Source organism: Anser cygnoides, chromosome 3, assembly GCF_040182565.1.
Source record: "Anser cygnoides isolate HZ-2024a breed goose chromosome 3, Taihu_goose_T2T_genome, whole genome shotgun sequence".
In the NCBI taxonomy this organism is placed as follows: Eukaryota; Metazoa; Chordata; class Aves; order Anseriformes; family Anatidae; genus Anser; species Anser cygnoides.
Window position 1 is genome coordinate 963,131 of NC_089875.1, and position 18,474 is coordinate 981,604.

At 47.7% G+C, this 18,474-nt stretch overlaps 1 protein-coding gene across 2 annotated transcripts in view; it reads right to left on the reverse strand.

Annotated features, from left to right (window-relative positions):
- SPRED2 (sprouty related EVH1 domain containing 2) overlaps positions 1-18,474 on the reverse strand; it is a 60,537-nt gene that overhangs the window by 39,045 nt on the left and 3,018 nt on the right. Inside the window, exon 1 of one of the 2 annotated variants that reach the window (XM_066995326.1) lies at positions 17,157-17,557. The exons of the other annotated variant lie outside the window; for it this stretch is intronic. Within the exon in view, the coding sequence (XP_066851427.1) occupies positions 17,157-17,263 (107 nt within the window). The 5' untranslated portion in view covers positions 17,264-17,557. Of the gene's footprint in view, positions 1-17,156; positions 17,558-18,474 lie in introns of those variants that run through there. 2 annotated transcript variants of the gene reach the window in all.

Sequence of the window (18,474 nt, forward strand, 5' to 3'; positions counted from 1 at the left end):
TCACATCTTCACTTTCCCTTGCTGCAGGATGACATTTTCCCAGCAAGCACTCCCAGACTAACGATGTGTATCCCAGATTGGAAGACACAAATAGACGATGCACATCCAGTTTCTTGTATTCTCCCATTTCCTCTGTGCTTTTTTAGACTTCAAACCACTCTTGGTGCTCCTTCTGAGGGCTACCACTGTCTTTTGTAGCAAGATTCAGCAGGCCAAGAGACAAGCACCATATGATAACCTTTATACAACCACATTCCTAAATCCACTGAAAACTTCCATAAAATCATGTTAACCAGCCCCAAAATAATATACTCGAGCTGTCGTCAACTGCACCTCCTTTCAGCCAGCTGTTTCCAGAGCCTCTGGGAGCTAGCTGCTGGTCTATACACTTAAAGGAAGATGCGTGAAGCTTACCATGCTGCCTTGATTTTTAGTAACATTGGAATTATTTTACTGTTAATTTAGGATTGCCACATCCAGCATTAACTATCTGCAAGTTTTCTGATGGAAGCCCCGCAGCAGCCAGAGCTTTCTCACCGGTACCTTTGCTTTCCTGCAGCCAAGGGAGTGCATCTCCTAACTTCTACTTTGCTCTCACTGCGATTGGCTTTCCTGTTTACATTTCTGCCTGCGCTTCCCTCGCAAAGCAGAACGGGCTGAAAAAAAAAAACAAGCAAACAAATGTTTCCTCAAGCTGCAGCCGGTTGCGTGCCCGCCCTCCTCGGCACAGCCACCGTGTGGGTCCCATTTAACAGCTCGGTACTTCCTGCGCTCCATTTAATGGGCAGCTATTTTCCGTGCTGTCAGATACAGCGGGCTGGAGTGCCAGCAGAATACGGCACCGGCAAGAAGGCTTCTGTCCACTCAGGGCAGAAAGGTTCATCGGGCGAGATCACCCCGGGGTAATCCGGTACCTCGGGATAAGGACAAGTTGTTCAATACGCTGCACATTCGTGTTTTCATGCTGATTCCTTTTAAATGAAAGCTTCGGGTACTTCTGCCTTCAGACAAGCAGAGTCCTCGGGCGTACCTGAAGATGACTAAAGCCTCCTATGGTCTTCTTACAGACCGCGGTGAAGGAGCTTTTCATCCCGTTCCATCAGGATTTCTGGTGCAGAGTTATCATCCAGGGCTGCCATCTGCATCTGCTGGGCTTACTGGTGAATGCCAGAAGACCAGTGCTCCACACAACTGGCTAAAAGACCAAGTTTTGGAAACACCAAGGACCAGCGAGTCTATTCACTCCAGAGGCCACAACGCTGCATTTAAGCACGCTGAACTTCCAAAAGTTTAAGAACATCAAACCAAAACATGAATGCTGAAGGAAAGCAATGATACCTTCTTGCTGAGGACCTCTGAGAAGAAAGCGTTTACCTTTCGTCTTTGCGCAAAGCCCTCTATACCCCAATAAATTACGCAGTTAATGCCTAGAAGGGAGGAAGTTGACATACCCTGATTTTTTTTTTCCAAGTTCTCACTTGTTTTTCAGTTTCTCAAGCTGTGTTACGACCACACTCGACGTGTGTGCAGCAGATGATAATGGAACCACAAGTGTTTATCTGACTCCAAAATGACTTTTTTTTTTTTTTTTTTTTTTTTTTTACCTCCCCCCCTCCTTAAACTCAGATTTAACTAGTGCTTTAATTCCACTTTACCAGGAACACAAAACTGACAGACACCTCAGTAGGTGCAAGCTTATCCATCGACACACACCATTTACAAAACCTGGTTTTCCTTTTCCTGAATGCACTTTCAGACAATTATATTACGAGCATCTGCTTCGCTTGCTTAGGACTTACTGTTATTTGTGTCATTCCCACCAAGATACTGGAGCAGGAGAAACTTTAGGAAGGAAGAGCCTTGGTTTGAGGATGGGCAGCCGTGCTTTGAAGCAGCCAAGCTCCTCGCACACTTTACCGGCAGGGACAGAGGGCAGGAAGGAATTGCATCAGGATTTGCGGCACTAACGGGGTGATGCAGGTAACCCTCTACGCCCCTCTGTGCATGGCCAAATTACAAACACCCAGCAAAATCTGACCTGACTGCAAATCAGCCTCAGCAGAGCTTTAAAAGCCTTGTCTCTTTTTGTGTTTTAAGGCCAAAGTGGTGGCAGCAAGGTCTCCAAATGCCCCCATGCACTCGTGCAAGCAGCAGCTCCGTTCCCAGCACTTGAGTGGGATGTTTTGGCTGTGAGACAAGACTGCCGGGGAAGGAGGACGTGCTGGGACTGCCCTGCAAGGCCTTGTTGTCTGCTAGAAATTGATATCCAGAGAAAACAGTGTTTTCAGTGTTGCAATGGTGTTGCAGTGTGCTACGGGGACAGAAATATGTCGGTTTTGCCCCAAGGCAAGTTGAATATGGACTTCTGAAAGCAACTCACACCGAGATGGGAAATCACAAGTTGCCTGCCAAACACACCATCACCCCCACCCCGCAAAAAAAACCCAACCTGAAAAACAAAACTGACAAAAAGACCCCACACCTTTCCGGGTCTGATTCAGCCGCTCAAAGGGGACAAGCCACCTCAGCCAGGATGCTCAGCACCAGCCTCCACCAGCTTATAGGATCACACCGGCAAGCTTCTCACTGCCCACCACAAAGGCCGTTTCCATACCAGTGTAAGTCAGTTAGTCATGTAGCAGCTTAAAGGACGGCATCCACCCCAACGCGACAAGTCAACAGACGTGCTGGATGCACAAAGTGGGGACTCCTCTACTGACTACCACTTGCCTTGTGCACACCTTCCCGCTAACGAATTTGGTGGAAATCCGTGGCTGCCTTGAAACAAGCTCCAGATGCTGCAGCATCCCTTTTCCAGCAGTCCAGGTGACACTTGGATGGGAGATTTCCAGATGTACATCCAACCAAAGAGATGAAGTGTAGTTGAAACAACGCGCTGCCAAAACCAACACAAAGACAGTGACCTCTGGAATTTGGGGCTACTTGCAGATGTCCTAAAGGACGCCATTGACTAAGTCATACAAAAGGTACTTTAACCCCTGGCAATGATTCATCGAGATATTTTTCTAGCAAAAAGGCCTTATTACCGAGGGAGAGTTTCCTATTATTTGCAGGAAAATTCAGAGGAGAACAAGTAGATACTGATTTGTTAAAGAGACAGATAAACATGTACAGGAAATACTTCTATGAAGGTCCTGATCCTCTGAAGATTAATAATCCACAGTCCTGGAGACAAACCCATGACACTGAGGAAACAAGCAAACTATAAAAACAGGAAGAAGAGGAAGCTTATTTATTTATTTATTTTTATGTTATTTTGAGTGAATATTTGTTTTTCCGAAGCTCAAGACACTGGTGAAAGCCTCCATCTGCAGGTCACACCATTCTCTATACAAAAGCAGCTGCAGAGAGTTTCCTCACCCAGGTCCCCAGAGCTGTCAGCCCGGTGAGGCCATCCTGCACGTTACGGATGAGCTGCCTCGCTAGCCAACATTGTTTTTTTGGTTTTCACCTTGTTGAAAGCCATTTCAAGACACTGTAAGGGCTGTCGCTGTATGCACGATGTTCTGTAGGTGATACCAAATAAGCCAAGTTATTTTGCTGTTGTATTTCTGCCCAGAGCCGTAGGATGAAGGCACTCCCTCCAGATACATATTTCAGTATATTCACTATAATATCGGATTAAGGTAATACCTGTTGGAGATGAAGGGTTTTGTCACTAAAGCTACAAAGAAAAGCTGCTTTGGACTCTCCTTCCTTTGTTTTCGTTCAAAAGAAGATAAAGCTACCACCACTTTGAATTACAATCCCTTCAAGGATGCTGCGGGGACACGCTGAAGCCAGCCACCACAGCCTCTCCCGCGACTTGGGGGCACAACTGTTTTCAGACCATCACAAACCACCACATCACCACTTTATTCAGAGGCAGTGACATTTTCCTCCATCTCAGAAACACGTCGCTCTGCCCACGGTGGCAGCAGGAGGAGCCCTCGGACCCGTGTCACTTCTCGTACATAAATGATTTCGTAGCAGTGGCTTGGGCTGAGACACATCGCTGCCCAGGGCCTGCCGCAGTTCTCCTAACGGAGCGGGGCAGAGGAGGGCAAGGGGAAACCACACCAGCTTGTCCCTCAGCCAGGAACGCTTTGAAGCAACTTCCCTACCTCCTTCTTGCAAAAGCGTGCGAGAAATCTGGATAACTCCCATTTCAACCGAGGCCATGCACACATACCGAATTGCTGCCCTAAAGCTGAATTAAGGTGACATACGCAGAATTCCCAGACCACAGACGAAGTTTCACTTAACCTTAGAAAAGGCTTGTTAAAATATTTATCCCTCTGAAATACTCCTGTCACGCTGAATACTTCTTTTATACTGTATAAAGTCAATTTTTTTTTTGTCCACTGGAAGTAATCACTTTGAGCTAGGGCATTCATCACTTAAGAAATGTAATTACGTTTCTAGGTTAGTTAATGGGTACTACTGAGCTATGGGGGGGGAAACAATCTATATTTAAAAAAGACAAAAAATTAAAGGCAAGTGCAGCACCAACTTTACTTCCCACTTGGATTTGACCTCTTCCATGATGGCAATCAAGAACTAAATGCTATTTTTATCATGTATGAAACATTTGTGTAAATATCTATATATTTTATCAAATATTAAGCATTTTCTATTTGCCTGACATGCAGAATATATCAAGCCCCATTTCCTATTTCTGTCCGTATCAGCTAGGGCACTGACTGACAGTAACAACGGCATGGTTGACTAAGTTGCAGTAAAATCAGATAGAATAAAAACAAGGATCTGACAGGTACACCTCCAAAACAATTCAGAAGTCCAGCTCACCCAAATTATTGTGGACCAGAGAAACCCTGGTGCCACTGCAATGATGTAGAGCTTATCAGCACGTTCCCTGAACAGATGGAGAAGTGATGGTCTGCAACCAAAATTGGACCCGAGCTAGCTGGGCTAGCTACGGGTACCTGCCTTACACTAATTTACCTTCCCTTTTCAGGTGATTATTTTCATTAAAATCCCACCTTCTTGTTGCCCCGCCAAGCAGACCAGCTGTTAAATCACCTTTTTCTTTGTCTCCCACATGTGTTAGCTCACCGAAGTTTCATGAGCATAAGCAGCGCGATGAAATGTTTTACATCGCCTCGTAACTCCCCCCGTTGACTGAGGGTGTTGGTAATTAAACAAATCTATCAGAAGCAGAAATAGGAATAATAATAATAACAGACACAGATGGAACCCTTGAGCGCCGACTTCAAGGAAACAGCTATCAAGAAGTTCACTCTGTCTAGATAAGTAAGTATTTGAGGTGTTTGTACCACAGTTTGTACCCAGATCCGATGTTTCCAGCCAGTTTGAGGAGACAGGTTCATGCCAGGAGGCGGGGAGCCTGTCTGATTTTGAAAACTGAAAACCAGGTTCGGAATTAAGAATGAAGCCACGTCCTACAAGCATGCCTTGCAATCCTGCAAGACATTTTAACCCTGAAATGTCACCTAGATGTTCTGGCTTCACTTCTTATTTGCTCGAGCTACCAACAAAATCTGGACAATACTTTCACAAAAATACCCAACTTAGACTCCTGCCATTACAGGAATTTATCAAGAATTCCAATTGATGAATTCTTGATGAATATGTCAGAAAGTTTTTTCTCCATCATCTGCCAATGACCAACACATAATTTTTTAAAAGTCACAAATTGGCTCCTCAAATCCCTTTTTTCAAGTCGTATAGAAATATCATGAAGCAACAAAAAAACGCAATAAAACCAAGGGCAACATGCCTTCTCCAAAGCAGCCTTACAAGCTTTGGCAACCCCGGTTACAGATCACGCTGTGCACAAGGACAGCTACAAGCTAGCAGATGCTGAAAGAGTTGGCCACATCTTCTTCTGGGGCATCTCACGGCTTCTTGGCTTTGCACAGTCCTGGCTGCATGGGACGTTTTTGCCTTGGCCAGTAAATCAACTGGTGTTTGAGGCCAGTGGGTCCTTCAGCAAGTCAGAGATGCAAGCTGAATGCATCAAAAATAATTAAATATAAAAATAAAAATCAAGTGGCTTTAAAGATCTCCATGGCACCTGCAGACTCTCCTCCCAGCCAAGGTGGCAATCGGGGAGTCTGGGCTCTGCTGCCAGGGCCCCCAGATGCCCGTCGTGCCTGCGATGAGCAGCTGTTGCCGGTATGGAGGATGGTACGGGGACTATTCCAAAAATCCTGCTCCTGGAGAGTGCCTGGGGCTTCCTCATGACCTTCTGCCAAGCAAGCAGCAGGCAGGACTGGGCAGGAGCTCCAGCTGGAGGGCAGGAGATAAAGGAATGTTCTCCATCACGGGCTGGTCCTTTAACCATTTGACAGGGGAATCCATCTCCACCATTTTATCAGCGCTTCCTCAAGCCCTTAGGTTTTGGGGTCTTCCCTCCCTTATCCAGAACCCCCACACTCAACGAGGTGGCTCCTCACTTGCTTTCCTGAAGCAGCGCTGGGATTTGGGCACGGCTCTTCTCAGCCTGCTGGTGACTACGTGATTTCCAATAGCAGCACTACCACTGAACGGGGTTTTATTAACTCCATCTGCTAACAGCTGGCAAAGCAATGACCTGCATCCATCAGCTGCAGAAGGTGCTACGTCTGTTTAGATTTATAAGGCTAAAATTACGCTTTTCCTTTAATACAGAGTAATTTGGGGCTTGGTGTCCCAGTGCTTGTTAGGGCAGGCTTCCTATTCACCTGGGGGCAAGCAGGCTCTTCAAGCTTAATTAGGATGTATACCAGGCTACAGCACTTAATAGTTAATTGAAACACCGCGCCAACCTATGGCGCGCTCTGCATGTCTCTCATGCCTTGCGTGGTAGAAGTCCATGGGTGGGAGAGCTGTTCGGGGTGGGGAGAAGGTTTAATTTCAGCCAAGAGGAGGAATGCGTTCAGCACATTGCCTAACTAACAAAAAAAATAAAAATCCACTCTGCCACAATCCGGTCCTGACACATGACATGGGCGGATTAATTAATGCATGATCCATAATGCAGAGGAGTGCTTAATGGCAAAAAACATTCACAAAATCAGAGCTAGAGCCATAGAGACGTAATGCAAAACTGCTGCACCACGCAACAACGCTCGAAACGACCAAATCCACCCCAGTTCTGACGACGCACGTCTTCCGTACCCACTGCGAAACAAACTATTTCATTTCACCACTTGCCTCGCAACAGAGAAATGAATCAAGAAAATCAAGACCACGCAGCGTCGGTCCGGTAAGGACCAGTTTGGAGCCCGCGTGCATCAGTTACCAGGCGTCTGTGCTAGTGCAGCAACATGCAAAAAATCAGGCACCGACACAGCGAGGGAGCTCATCACAAACCCCATCCCTGAGCTATTGCAACCTTGTGCCAGGCTGGTGTGTGCTTTTGTACAAACAGCCACAAAGACCAGCCTCTGAGGGACTTTTTCCATGTTTGCCGGGACGGAAGACAGTAACCGCCTTCTGACCTTTGCAACAAGCCACGCTGACAAAATCAAGGCTAACCTGCAATGGGAAGTTACCACATATAGCAGCAAATATTTTCCTTAAGCACAAAAGAGGTTAGTATATTTAGCATTTCAATTAGATCATGAATGACAAAGCCACATTCCTGCAGGAAAGTTCCTGTATTCAAGACGTTCCAAAATAAAATGAATATACAAAGACTGGATTTTAGCCTTTCGGTATTTCCTTCCCCAAATTTGAGGTCTACAGTTGTCAGTAGAAGTTAAATATAAAATGGCAAGAGCATGCAGAAGCTGTGAATGCACAACCCCTCCAAATTCAGCCTTCAAGTTCCTTGCATGCCCGTTGGCTCCATGCAAGGAAAACCCTACATGGCTTTCTGCCATCGCACCAACCTAACGAGCTGCAACCCATAGGAAGGACTCTCCTGAAGCTTGTATGATACTTCCTCCAGAAAAGGCTTTTAAACTTCTGGATGTATTTTCTGTCCAGAATTTGAAGTTAAATGTCAAATCTACTTCTTTTTCCCACTGATAATGGGGTATCATTTTCAAGCGTCTCAAAACCCATGATGTAGGAGGAAAACGTGCCTATGGATTAAGAAAATCTCTTTCTTATCGGTTGTTCTCTTTGATGAATACACTTTCCCTCAAAAGACAGCCATGCAAGCCAACGCATAAACCCAGCATAAACCCTCACAAACCTCAGCAGGGAGTTTGCTGAGGATCTCGCTCAGCAGTAGAACAAAGATAACACCCAACCCCAAACTCCTCCCAGAGGTGAGGCGGGAAGAGCAGTATTCTCCCTAATAACACGCCTCTCTGCACTTTCTGTACTTGTTGCAAGAGACCTCAAGCACAGCTTTTGGCACCAGACAGTCTTCTCCTAGCACAATGTGAGGTTTTTAAAATGTGTCATTGTTCACTTCATTGTTTGCTTTGCACCGTGGGCTCTACGCTGCGTGCCTTTCCTCGCCAGCCCCAGCCATCCTTCATGCCTCAGTCACCTCTCCCCGGCTATTTGCTTAAGGCTGCGTACAGCACAGTTACTTCGCAAAACAAAGCGTACAAGTGCACTTTTATACTGTGCATTTCAACACGGGAGCTGGAAAGTGCTCTCACGGAGTTTCCCTCTTCCATCCTGAGGAGCCAGTTTTACTCTGAAGTTCAGGGAGCAGCAGAAGGCTCTTACCAACAAAACCACATGCAGAAATGCGAGAAAGGAGGTAACTTATTCCTTCCACCCATGAAAACAACAGCTCGGAAGAACAGTCGATTATTACTTGAAGAAAGCCTCTTTCAATGGGACAGCCAGCTAAACCCAATGCATCCCCCATACCCGAGCAGGGGCTCAGCAGGACTTCACGCCCCCCACCACGCTTTGCAAAAGAAAGCAGAATTGGGTTTCCTCTGCAAACACCACGGAAACTCAGCGCTGAGAAGCAAGCACACGAAACTGCTGTCGCTGTACCTGTGGAGCCACCTGAATGAAGCTGCACGGGCATTGTGCACATGGGGACAAGGGTGAGCCTGCGGCATACACACCTGAGCTAGGTTTGGGGTTGAAGTCAACAGCACAGCCCTGCTGTCCCGCTGGGTACCCATGCTGCCAGAAGCCAGAAAACACATTGCTTTGCTTAACGGGGAGGAATAAAGCCAGGTACTCTGCACCTGGCAAGAAACATGCCTCCGAACTAGGAGTGAAGGACGCACACCATCTGACACCGGAAAATCCCGTCTGCAGACACAAAGAAGATTCACTTCCACCGCTCCAAGAAAATACAGTCGCCGCCTTCCCATGGCCCTTAAAGCAAAGGGCGACCCAGCTGGTCTAGGTTCACATCACAGCAGTTTGTAAAAGCACGAACTGCAATCAATCAGTACATTAGTATTTTTTCTGCTGACCCATCACCAATTAAGTCAACAGATTTCTCTGCCATCCCCCCCTTCCCTTCTCTCCCTAGCGCCCCCATTACACACAGAGATTTTTTTTTCCATATACGCTGCAGAACAATCCAGTACTAATTGTACTAAAAAGCAATGCTGGTAGCTATATACCAAATATTTTTTTTAAGGCATCCTAATACTTGGCCTGTCACTTTCATGAAAAGATGAGAGAGGACATGAAGGATCTCTCTTTGATGCTTGGTTCAGAGCACATAGCTGAAGGGCAGCTGACGTTAATCATCCGAAGAGACAACCTCTTCCAGGCACAGACACGTTCCCTGCAAGCACCAGCAGCACTATTCAGCTAGACCCCTGCAAGTCCATTAAACGAGTCTTTTTGGCTTTAATTGAGACACGCACCGTATGTTAGATATTATTTCCAACTGTTCCATAGACAACAGATCAGAGACAGCAGCTCCACAACCCCCTCGCTGAAGCAGCCAGGTCCTTCCACCCTTGCTTACAGGGCAGGGGTTGCTTCTCTGCAGATGCAGAGCTCTCAGCTTCCATTGCATGAGTGCATGTCAAGAGAAAGGGTGGTGCATTTGGCCAAGGAACAACTCCAGGAAACACCTAATGGTGTTTCAAGACGCTCCTGTACTCTACTGAGTCCCAATATGCTGTACTGGAATAAGGCTGTGCATGCCTTACGTTGTCACCTGCCAGAGTAAGGCGTCCTTTGAGCATGCTCTGGTTTCTCTGGAAATAGGTTTCTCGAGTCAAGAGGAGCCAGAAGCACCAGAAGGAAGCCTTGCTCACCTCCGAAAGCCTCTGTCAGAGCAGTCCTGCAGGCCGGACACGAGCTGCTCTAGAGCAGCCACACGGATCTGCCCGGTGGCACGCACGCAAGGAAATGACTTCAGCATCCCACCAGAGACAAAACACACCGAACCCAAGGATGATGCCGATGCTTTTCTCTTTGTGTACAGAGTAAAAGCAGTTGCTGCAGCTGCAAAAGCGCTCTCCAGAGAGGAGGCAGCTATCCTGAACTACAGCCATTAATCTGTGTTTGTTTGTCGCCGATTCTACGGGACACTCGGGCATTACCGGGTTTTAGGCGTTTCCCTTCTCATACAAAGGAGGGAACCGTGGAAGAGGGCCTGCTGCATGCCCAAGGTTAGGACAGCTGGACAAAAAAACCTGGCTGCTTTAAATACCGACAGCATGAGCAGGTAGCCAGCGCACCCCATGGGTGACACGAGATCAGCTGGAGAAGGTCTGATTGGGGACGCCTGTTTCTAGTCCCACCTCGACCATTCATAACCCAAGCATGTAAACCAAAGCAACATTTATCCTTCTAAAAACATGTACAGATTTAGCTATTTGTCTTGCAGTCAAGTATTTCTGAAATGGTAGAATCACAACCTTGCAAATGGTCTAGCGAAAAGTTATTCCTCCTATTCTTGCAGCAGAGAGGAAAAAAAAGAGGGAAACAGTCTAGTAATAATTAACTGTTTTTTCTTAATAAGAAATTTGCAGTGAAGTTGTGTTTTACTGAACTCCCACAATTTAAGTGTGGGAACAAAGGACACAAAATTGTCTGCGTCATCGTAGCCCCAACCAACACGCACACCCTAGGTACATCCACGATCAGCAGCCAGCCATTATATCACTTAAGTCACCAGAGACCTTGAAGTACATTTTGTCTAACCAAAGCAGAAGCAGAGCAGCAAGTGCTCTCCTGCTCATTGCTTTTCCTCTTTGGCTTTGTTTTTTTTTTCTTTTCTTTTTTCTTTTTTTTTTTTTTTTTAAGTCAGCACTGAAAAAGCAATTAAGGCTCTCATTCTCAACTCCTACAATTCCACGAGTGAGGCGGCCCTGACTCCAGAAGTTTATATATTTTCTTTTTAAAATATGAATGGGAAAGTGTACACAAAACACCCTTCTTTCCCCATCCCTTCCTTCCCATGAGGAGGAGTGTTTGTTTTTTTATCCGACCTTATGAAAGGTTGGGGAAGCTATTCCACCAATACTCCGATAAAGGTAGCCCACACTTCCTTAGAGATACAGCGGAGGGAAGGAGGGGGGGACACACCAACACCACCAGCAATTCGAGCCACTACAAATAATTTCTACTAGACAAAATGTCAAATCCAGGGCTTTTTATGTTTCTATTTATAGATCTTTGTGTTGCTCGTACAGCATTTCTGAAACAATCCACACAGCTGCTAACTTTGGGGAACAGTCTTTTTCATTGCTTATAGGGGCTTGGGGTGGAAATGGGGCTTTTCTGCACTCTCTGGAAATGTTATTTTGAGGACCTTCTTTAAAGACTTGCATGCAGAACCAAACCAAAGAAGTGAGTGGCAGCAGACTTTTAAAGCCATAACCTTTTTATTTCATGGGCTGTGGTTTCGATGCTCCGCACTCAAGCACCGACCCGAAAACTGGGAGACCCCAGCCACATCTCGGCCTCTGGGTACTCAAGCATTTCTGGGTCCTACCAACAAAATCAGGAGAGAAGCAAGAGTACTTTTTAAGGTGCAAACATAGGAGAGAAGTTCAGTAAAACCTTCATCATACTGCAAGTGCAGGCATTATAGCATCGCCTAGCCCAGCATCATGCCAGGGCAGTCCCAGGACCAACAAAAAAGACATCAGACATCAAAAAAGCCTCTTTCTGCCCTGCCTCCCCTTCATCTTCCACCTGGCAATCATTTCTACACGTACCACGCATGCGCAAGCACAGCTTTTAGGTGGGGGAACGCCCCCCTGTAGGCACACGCCAAGTCGAGCAGAGGAAATCGCCCACCTCCCGCTCACTTCTGCACCAAGCTTCTGTGTTTGGAAGGATTTTAACCAAAAACGGTCACTTATCGAGATGGATGAACCTGCTGACCTGGGAAGTTTTACGGCGAAGGGCGAGGGAGATGCAGGCTATTTGGTAACAGCATGGGCAGAGGCGATTAAGAGCTTGGAGAAAACCGCCGGTATTTATCACCTAACTTGTTTTGGGAACTACCGTAAAAAGGCACATCGCCGGGCCGATAAGATCTTTTCAAACTGGTGGAGTTTGTGCGTACGTAGACAGAGGGGGGGGGAAAATGGTTTATTTGGGCTCGAGCGCTCTTCCTGCAGGATGCGGTGTTTACAAAGGGTATTTCTAGAACTTCCTGCCGCCGCTCGCGAGGCCACTCGCTCCTCCCGGAGCCGGGCCGGGTCTCTCCCGATTTACCCAGAGGGCCCCAGAAGGGCACAACCTGGGGGGCTTTCACCAGCACCCCCAAAAGTTCAGCGGGGCCGAGCTCCGAGTCACTGAGAGAGGGAGAAACAACAGCTCTCGTTGATGTGTTCTTCCTGGAAAAATCTTCAAGTTGTGGTATATAATACTTGTTCTTTTTAAGCACGCCTTAAAAATGCAGCTAGACCCCTTTCTCCCCCCTCTTCATTAATAATACTTTTAAATCAAATTAACTCCACGCTTTGCTTTCTTCAGGCAACGAGCAAAAACAGCTCATCTTCAGCGCTCCTAAATAAGCTTCCAGCCATTTAACATTTGGACTCTTATGCAGTATGGCAATCCCCAAACACTAAACACTTGCGGGAAAAGAAAAAAAAAACAGACGGAACTTCTTCTCTTAAGCAGCTCTAGTGGTTTAATTACCCTGCAGCCTTTCATTTGTGTTCTTAAGCACGGAAAGCAAGTTCGGCACTAAGTTTTCCTCCTAGTTCAACAACCAAATGCCAAATGCTTTTTTGAAAGCAGCGGGTCATCCAGGCAAGGCAAACATCGCAATCGCAATTTTTCAGATCTCCCCACAGCTCGCTAACCTTTCTATCTCCGTAGCCACCAAGCTGCATACATCCAGCAACAAGACGTAAAGAAAGGCCTGGCTGCAACCAGCTCAACACCTCCCATGCCAAGTTTCAGTCAAGGATGAAATATGTTGGCAGCACCATAAATCTCGAGCGATAAAGTTTTTGCTGTAATTTCTCCAGTATTAAGAAAAAAAAAAAAAGAGCAAAGCCCAAGAATGCATCACGATGAAGTATCGGCGGGTTTTACTCAATTTATACATGCATTGTAAAAACACCGAGCCTATCCAGCTCCAAAACACAGGGATTTGTGCTGCGGCCTAAGGCTGATGCTGGACCCTGGCTATTCAATGTGCATCTCCCCACCAAGGAAAATTTGGCATGCTTTGTAAGGCCACAGCATTCTTCCACATCTAGCTGGTTGGAGCTTCTCCTGGGATTTGGGAGCAGTGGGTTTTGGCTCCCTCGGGCCTAAAACCCTGCTCTCCCAGCCCAAGCAATGGCTTTTCTTCTGAGTCGTGTTGTGCCAATGGGGCATTGCCTCCACTCCTGCCTTCAGGCACGGTTGCCCAGTGATGCCCAGTGAGGCTTTGGGGTCTCTTTGGAGATCTCCAAAACCTGACAGGACGTGGTCCTGGGCCAGCAGCTCTGGGTGGCCCTGCTTGAGCAGGGGCCTGGACCAGATGTCCCCCGGAGGTCCCTTCCCACCTCAGCCATCCTGGGATTCTGCGAGCAGAAAGGAAGTTAAACAGCTGAAATAAACTCCGAGTGTGCTTTGAATGAGCCCGGCTGATAACTCTCAGATCTCTGTGTAATTTTGAAGAACCAGACTGTTTGTAAATAACTTGCAACGCCGGACGCAGAAGCCCTGCAGCAGGGGCCGAGTTTACTCCTCTCTGCTCAGGTCTTCCAGTAACTCCTGACTGCGTCCCTTTGACTCGTGGAAAACGAAGAAAAAAAAAAACTAACCACCAACTAGCTTTCTAATAATTAAAAAGATTGTGGAGATGTGCTCATTGCCCCTGCATCCTTCCATACATTCAGTCTTTCCGCAGGTCGCGGGCTTGCTGTGGTGCAGCACCAGGTTCCAGCGCGCAGGGAAGCAGCTCTGTGATTTCTTGCAGCACCCTGAAACCCCGACTGCTGCCAAGACACCTCCACTGCATTTCAACAATTGCAAAGGGAACTAATCTTGTTCCTAACTACTTGACAAACAGGTAAGCAATGCTAAATATTTTAATGTGTGGAAGGGGGGGGAAGCCGCCCAGCCTTCAGCCTCATTTTTAACTAGTGAAAAAAGAAGTCATGCGACTAGCCACGCAGGACAAACGTAAACCACAATTAAGATCTAAGCATTTCAGGTTTCCTCAGGATGCGCGTGCATGTGCACACCACACTCGTGTCCTCACACGGCTACACAGGTCCCTGTAAGCAGAGAAGCACTTGCACCACGTCCCTTCCTTCCCCATGAGCCAGATCAAAAGACACCACGTTTTACAACACAACTCAGTACTGATGCAAGCCTCCCACAGGTCAGCAGCAGAGGGATGAGAGTGACCTACTCACCTTCCTTGTTAAAAACAGGGAAAAAGCAGTTGTTCTCAGCAAGAGACACAGCTTTGTTCCTAGAGAGATGTACACAGGTAGCAAGTCTTATCGTGACTCGTGGAAGGCCGTTTAATACCCACGCATGAACCGACCTGTTGGATCGCTCAGGTCTTTTGCTCTGGATGCTATTTTCAGCTTGCACCCCACCTGGTTCTGCAGCTCCTCACCTGGCAAGTGCCACCCAGCAGGGACCAGGCTCCAGCACCATGGCAATCGTCGCTTTGCTCCTCGCCAGGCTTTGCGAAGGTGAGCGGCTCCGCGGCCCGCTTCTGGAAACATCACAGATGATGGGGAAATCAAAGAGTTTGGCTACGGAGCCATGTAACCCCTCCTCCCCGTGCTCGCCAGTAAGAAGAAATTTCCTTCCTCGATGGAATAGCCATCAGCTATCGGGCTCAGCTGACAGACTCAAGATCTCTCCTCTGATTACAGCACACGTAGGAGTCGAGAACAAAGGGGGGAAAAAAATAAAACGAAAACAGTCCTTGAAGTGTGAGTTGCAAGCAAAGAAAGTCAAAGAAGAAAGTTATTCAAAGAGCCTAAGAACAAGGAGACCGGAGACAAAAATAATAATTTGGGATAAATCTCCCTTAGACCTCCTGCAACAGGTAGAACCTGCTGGCTGTTGGCACACGCATCTTTCAGGCCCTGAAAGCACACTTTGTAATACTGTTTTTGATAAAACACAGCTTGCTTTTAAGGTGAAGCACCTACTTCTGTTGTGCGAGGCAGCTAGCGTTTCGCTTCAGCTGCTCGTTCGTTTGGCTTCAGGAAAGGAGAGGCAAGGAGCGCCGAAGGGACACTCGCAGCACCAACACCGACGCTCGTGCTGATGCCATAAAAACCCAAAAACGAGCACGACACCATGGCACAGCTGCACAAGGAAACAAAGCTGTAGAAACTGCGCACGCATACCCACACATGCCAACCCAACCCAAACCGCAACCTCCGTGCCAAAAAGCTGATACAAAACCAAACCAGAGGGCGAGGCGCGAAGGGGGGCATCGAAATGCAAACGGAGAGAAAGCTTTGGGCCAGAGGACGCGGAGAGGAGCTGGCAGGCACAGCCCCGGGGAGCCAGCTTGTCACAACTGACCGAGCACCAGAAAAAGAAACGATGGAAAGGAAGATGACCAGGAAACAGGGGGGTGGACATGGGTTGGGGAAAGGTAAGCAAGGAAAAGAAAACTCACAAAAGCTTGGCAGAAAACAGAAGGAAACCAAAACAAGGAGCATTAGAAACCGCCAGCAGAGCTTCCCTGTGGCCAGGGTGGGAGAAAGGGTCAGTGCCATGAGGCACTGGAGATGCTGCACCGCTCTGCTCGCTGGCCAGCTCGGAGAAGACTGCCCTTACTGGTGCAGGGATGTACAGGACAGCAGCTTCTCACCTGCAGTCTGCAGCTTGCAGAAACAGGGACCACCGAGGCTCATCCCCCCCCGTGACACTATCCCGACCACCACGCGGGACACAGGGCTCACCAGCACCCCCCCAACAGCACCACTTTTGTGGTCCTTCCTTCGACATCTGACACATCAGAAATCCTCTTGCAACTGTACATGGGCAGAAACAAGGTGGTTGTACCCTCACGCCACAAACCACCCCACCACTTTTATTTTATTTTTAATTTCGACACTGCTTCAGAAGCGTAAGTCCTCCAGAAATCAAACGCTTTGCTTAGCAAACAGAGCATCCAGAGCTCTGCTCTGGAACAGAGCTTTTAGTTTTACTCATCTCTGTCCCCTCTCCATTCCTGTGCGTCTCCTGCGAGAAGAATTACCTTATGCTGCTAAGAAAGGGAGGGAAAAGAAAAAAATGCGTATTTTTCAATGGATTTGGTGAAGGGAGCAATTCCCATGGCCAAAGTTCGCCTTGGCAGCTAGGAAAGCACACGGTGCACCTTTGCCAATGAGCCACAAGACCTTGACTTCTGCAGAACCATCCAACGGGCTGAATCCATATGCAATGGCATTTGTAAAGGCTGCCCACACCCTTTACAGAACCGTAACGATACTCGGAGTTTGCCGAGCGCGTCCCTCCCAGGTTTAATATCTCCAGAGGATCATTTATTCTTATTCTGCTGGAGGGAAGGAAATTGAATTTTCCAATCTCTCAAGCATGCCAGAACGTGCAATAAAGTGACGGGGGGCTGAACCCAGCAGTCACGTTGCCTTTCGTTCCCGAGCTCCTGTTTTCCAGCCCTGTCCAGAAGAAGAACGACAATTATCATCATCTCCCTGCGGTTTGGTGGCCTCAAGGAAACAATTTTGTGGTTTCAATCCAGCTACCAGCGAAGCGAGTCCACGTTAAGAAAGAGCCTCCCCTGCACGACGTACTTTTGTTTGCAGCCTCGGGATTTAATTAAATGGGCAGATAAAGCCTACCTTTTAACCCACGCTAGAGGGTGCGCCAGATCAAGATTAGAAAGTGCTGCAAAAACAGGTCGAAGCAGCTCCCGGCCGCATCCATGCCACGGGCAGGCACCGTCCATCGCTAGCCCTCGGTGCTCCTGGTTGAAAAACCCACTTGCTGGCCCAAAGGCGAGTTCCTTCAGCTCCTCTTCATCGAAAACAGGACTGGGATTTTCTGAGGGTTTGGGCTAGAGTGCTGAGTCCACAAAGAAGTTCAAGTCCAGCTCCTTCCCTCTTGCTTGTATGCAATCCTCTTCCCACAGGTCTCTCTCCATGTTGACCGAGCAAACACCCTCGCAGAAATCCCTCTATCTATAGCTGCTTTTCAAGTTGTTTCCAAGACAGAAGCAGAAAGTGTAGCTCTTTTTTTTTTTTTCCTTTTTCCATTCTACAGAGCTATTATTCCCTTATAAACAGCAAGTTCTCCAAGTAACTGAACAAAGCAGCTACTTACATGTAGTATTTTAAACAGTCATGTTTTCAGGCCAAGAAATAAACAGTTATATTTTGGCAACCCTTCATTTCCTGTCCTATTTGTGAGCAATAATGTCATGACACATAGCATGTCCCATGCCTTCCTCCCTGGCTCAAGCTCGCAAGAAAAAAATGTTAGCTGAATGAATGGCTTATGACAGCTACAGAAAAATCACCAGTATTGGGCAAAAGCGTGTTGAAAATGGAAAAGAAAAGAAAAAAAAAAAAAGATATTTCAGTGTAAAGGGCAAACTGCTACAGTGATGGGTTCAGTGTTCGGAGCAAGTGACAGCGATGCTGCTCGGCAATGGGAGGAGGTGGGACTGGGGGACCAGCACAAGGACAAATCAGCGTGAGTTGTGCCTGGAAGGGGAAAAACGCATCGCCCCGAAGCACTGCCACGACCCCACGCTGGGTTTTGCCCGCCCTGCCTTAAAACACACCCGCAACGCCCCAGGTTAACCCGGCACGGCGAAAAGCCCGCGGGGCATCGCAGGAGCCGTGCAGGCACGCTTCCAGCCCGCGGCACCGGGGCTGGCGCGGGCAAAGAAACCAAGCGGGGACGGCCCCGCGGTGCGGGTCGGGGCTGGGGGAGCCGGCTGGGCTGGCGCAGGGCTCCCCGGCTCCATCCCGAAACGCGGCGTTCGGGACCGCCACTTCCTCGTTCTCTGACCTTTTCCATTTAATTACTTCCTGTGACTTTCTTGGAACCCTGCATCGTAATGATGCGCCGGCCGCCTTCGGGCGTAACTGAATCATTTTATGCCTTCCGATTCAGCTGAATACTCCTACTTGTAACCAGAAATACAGCGGTGAC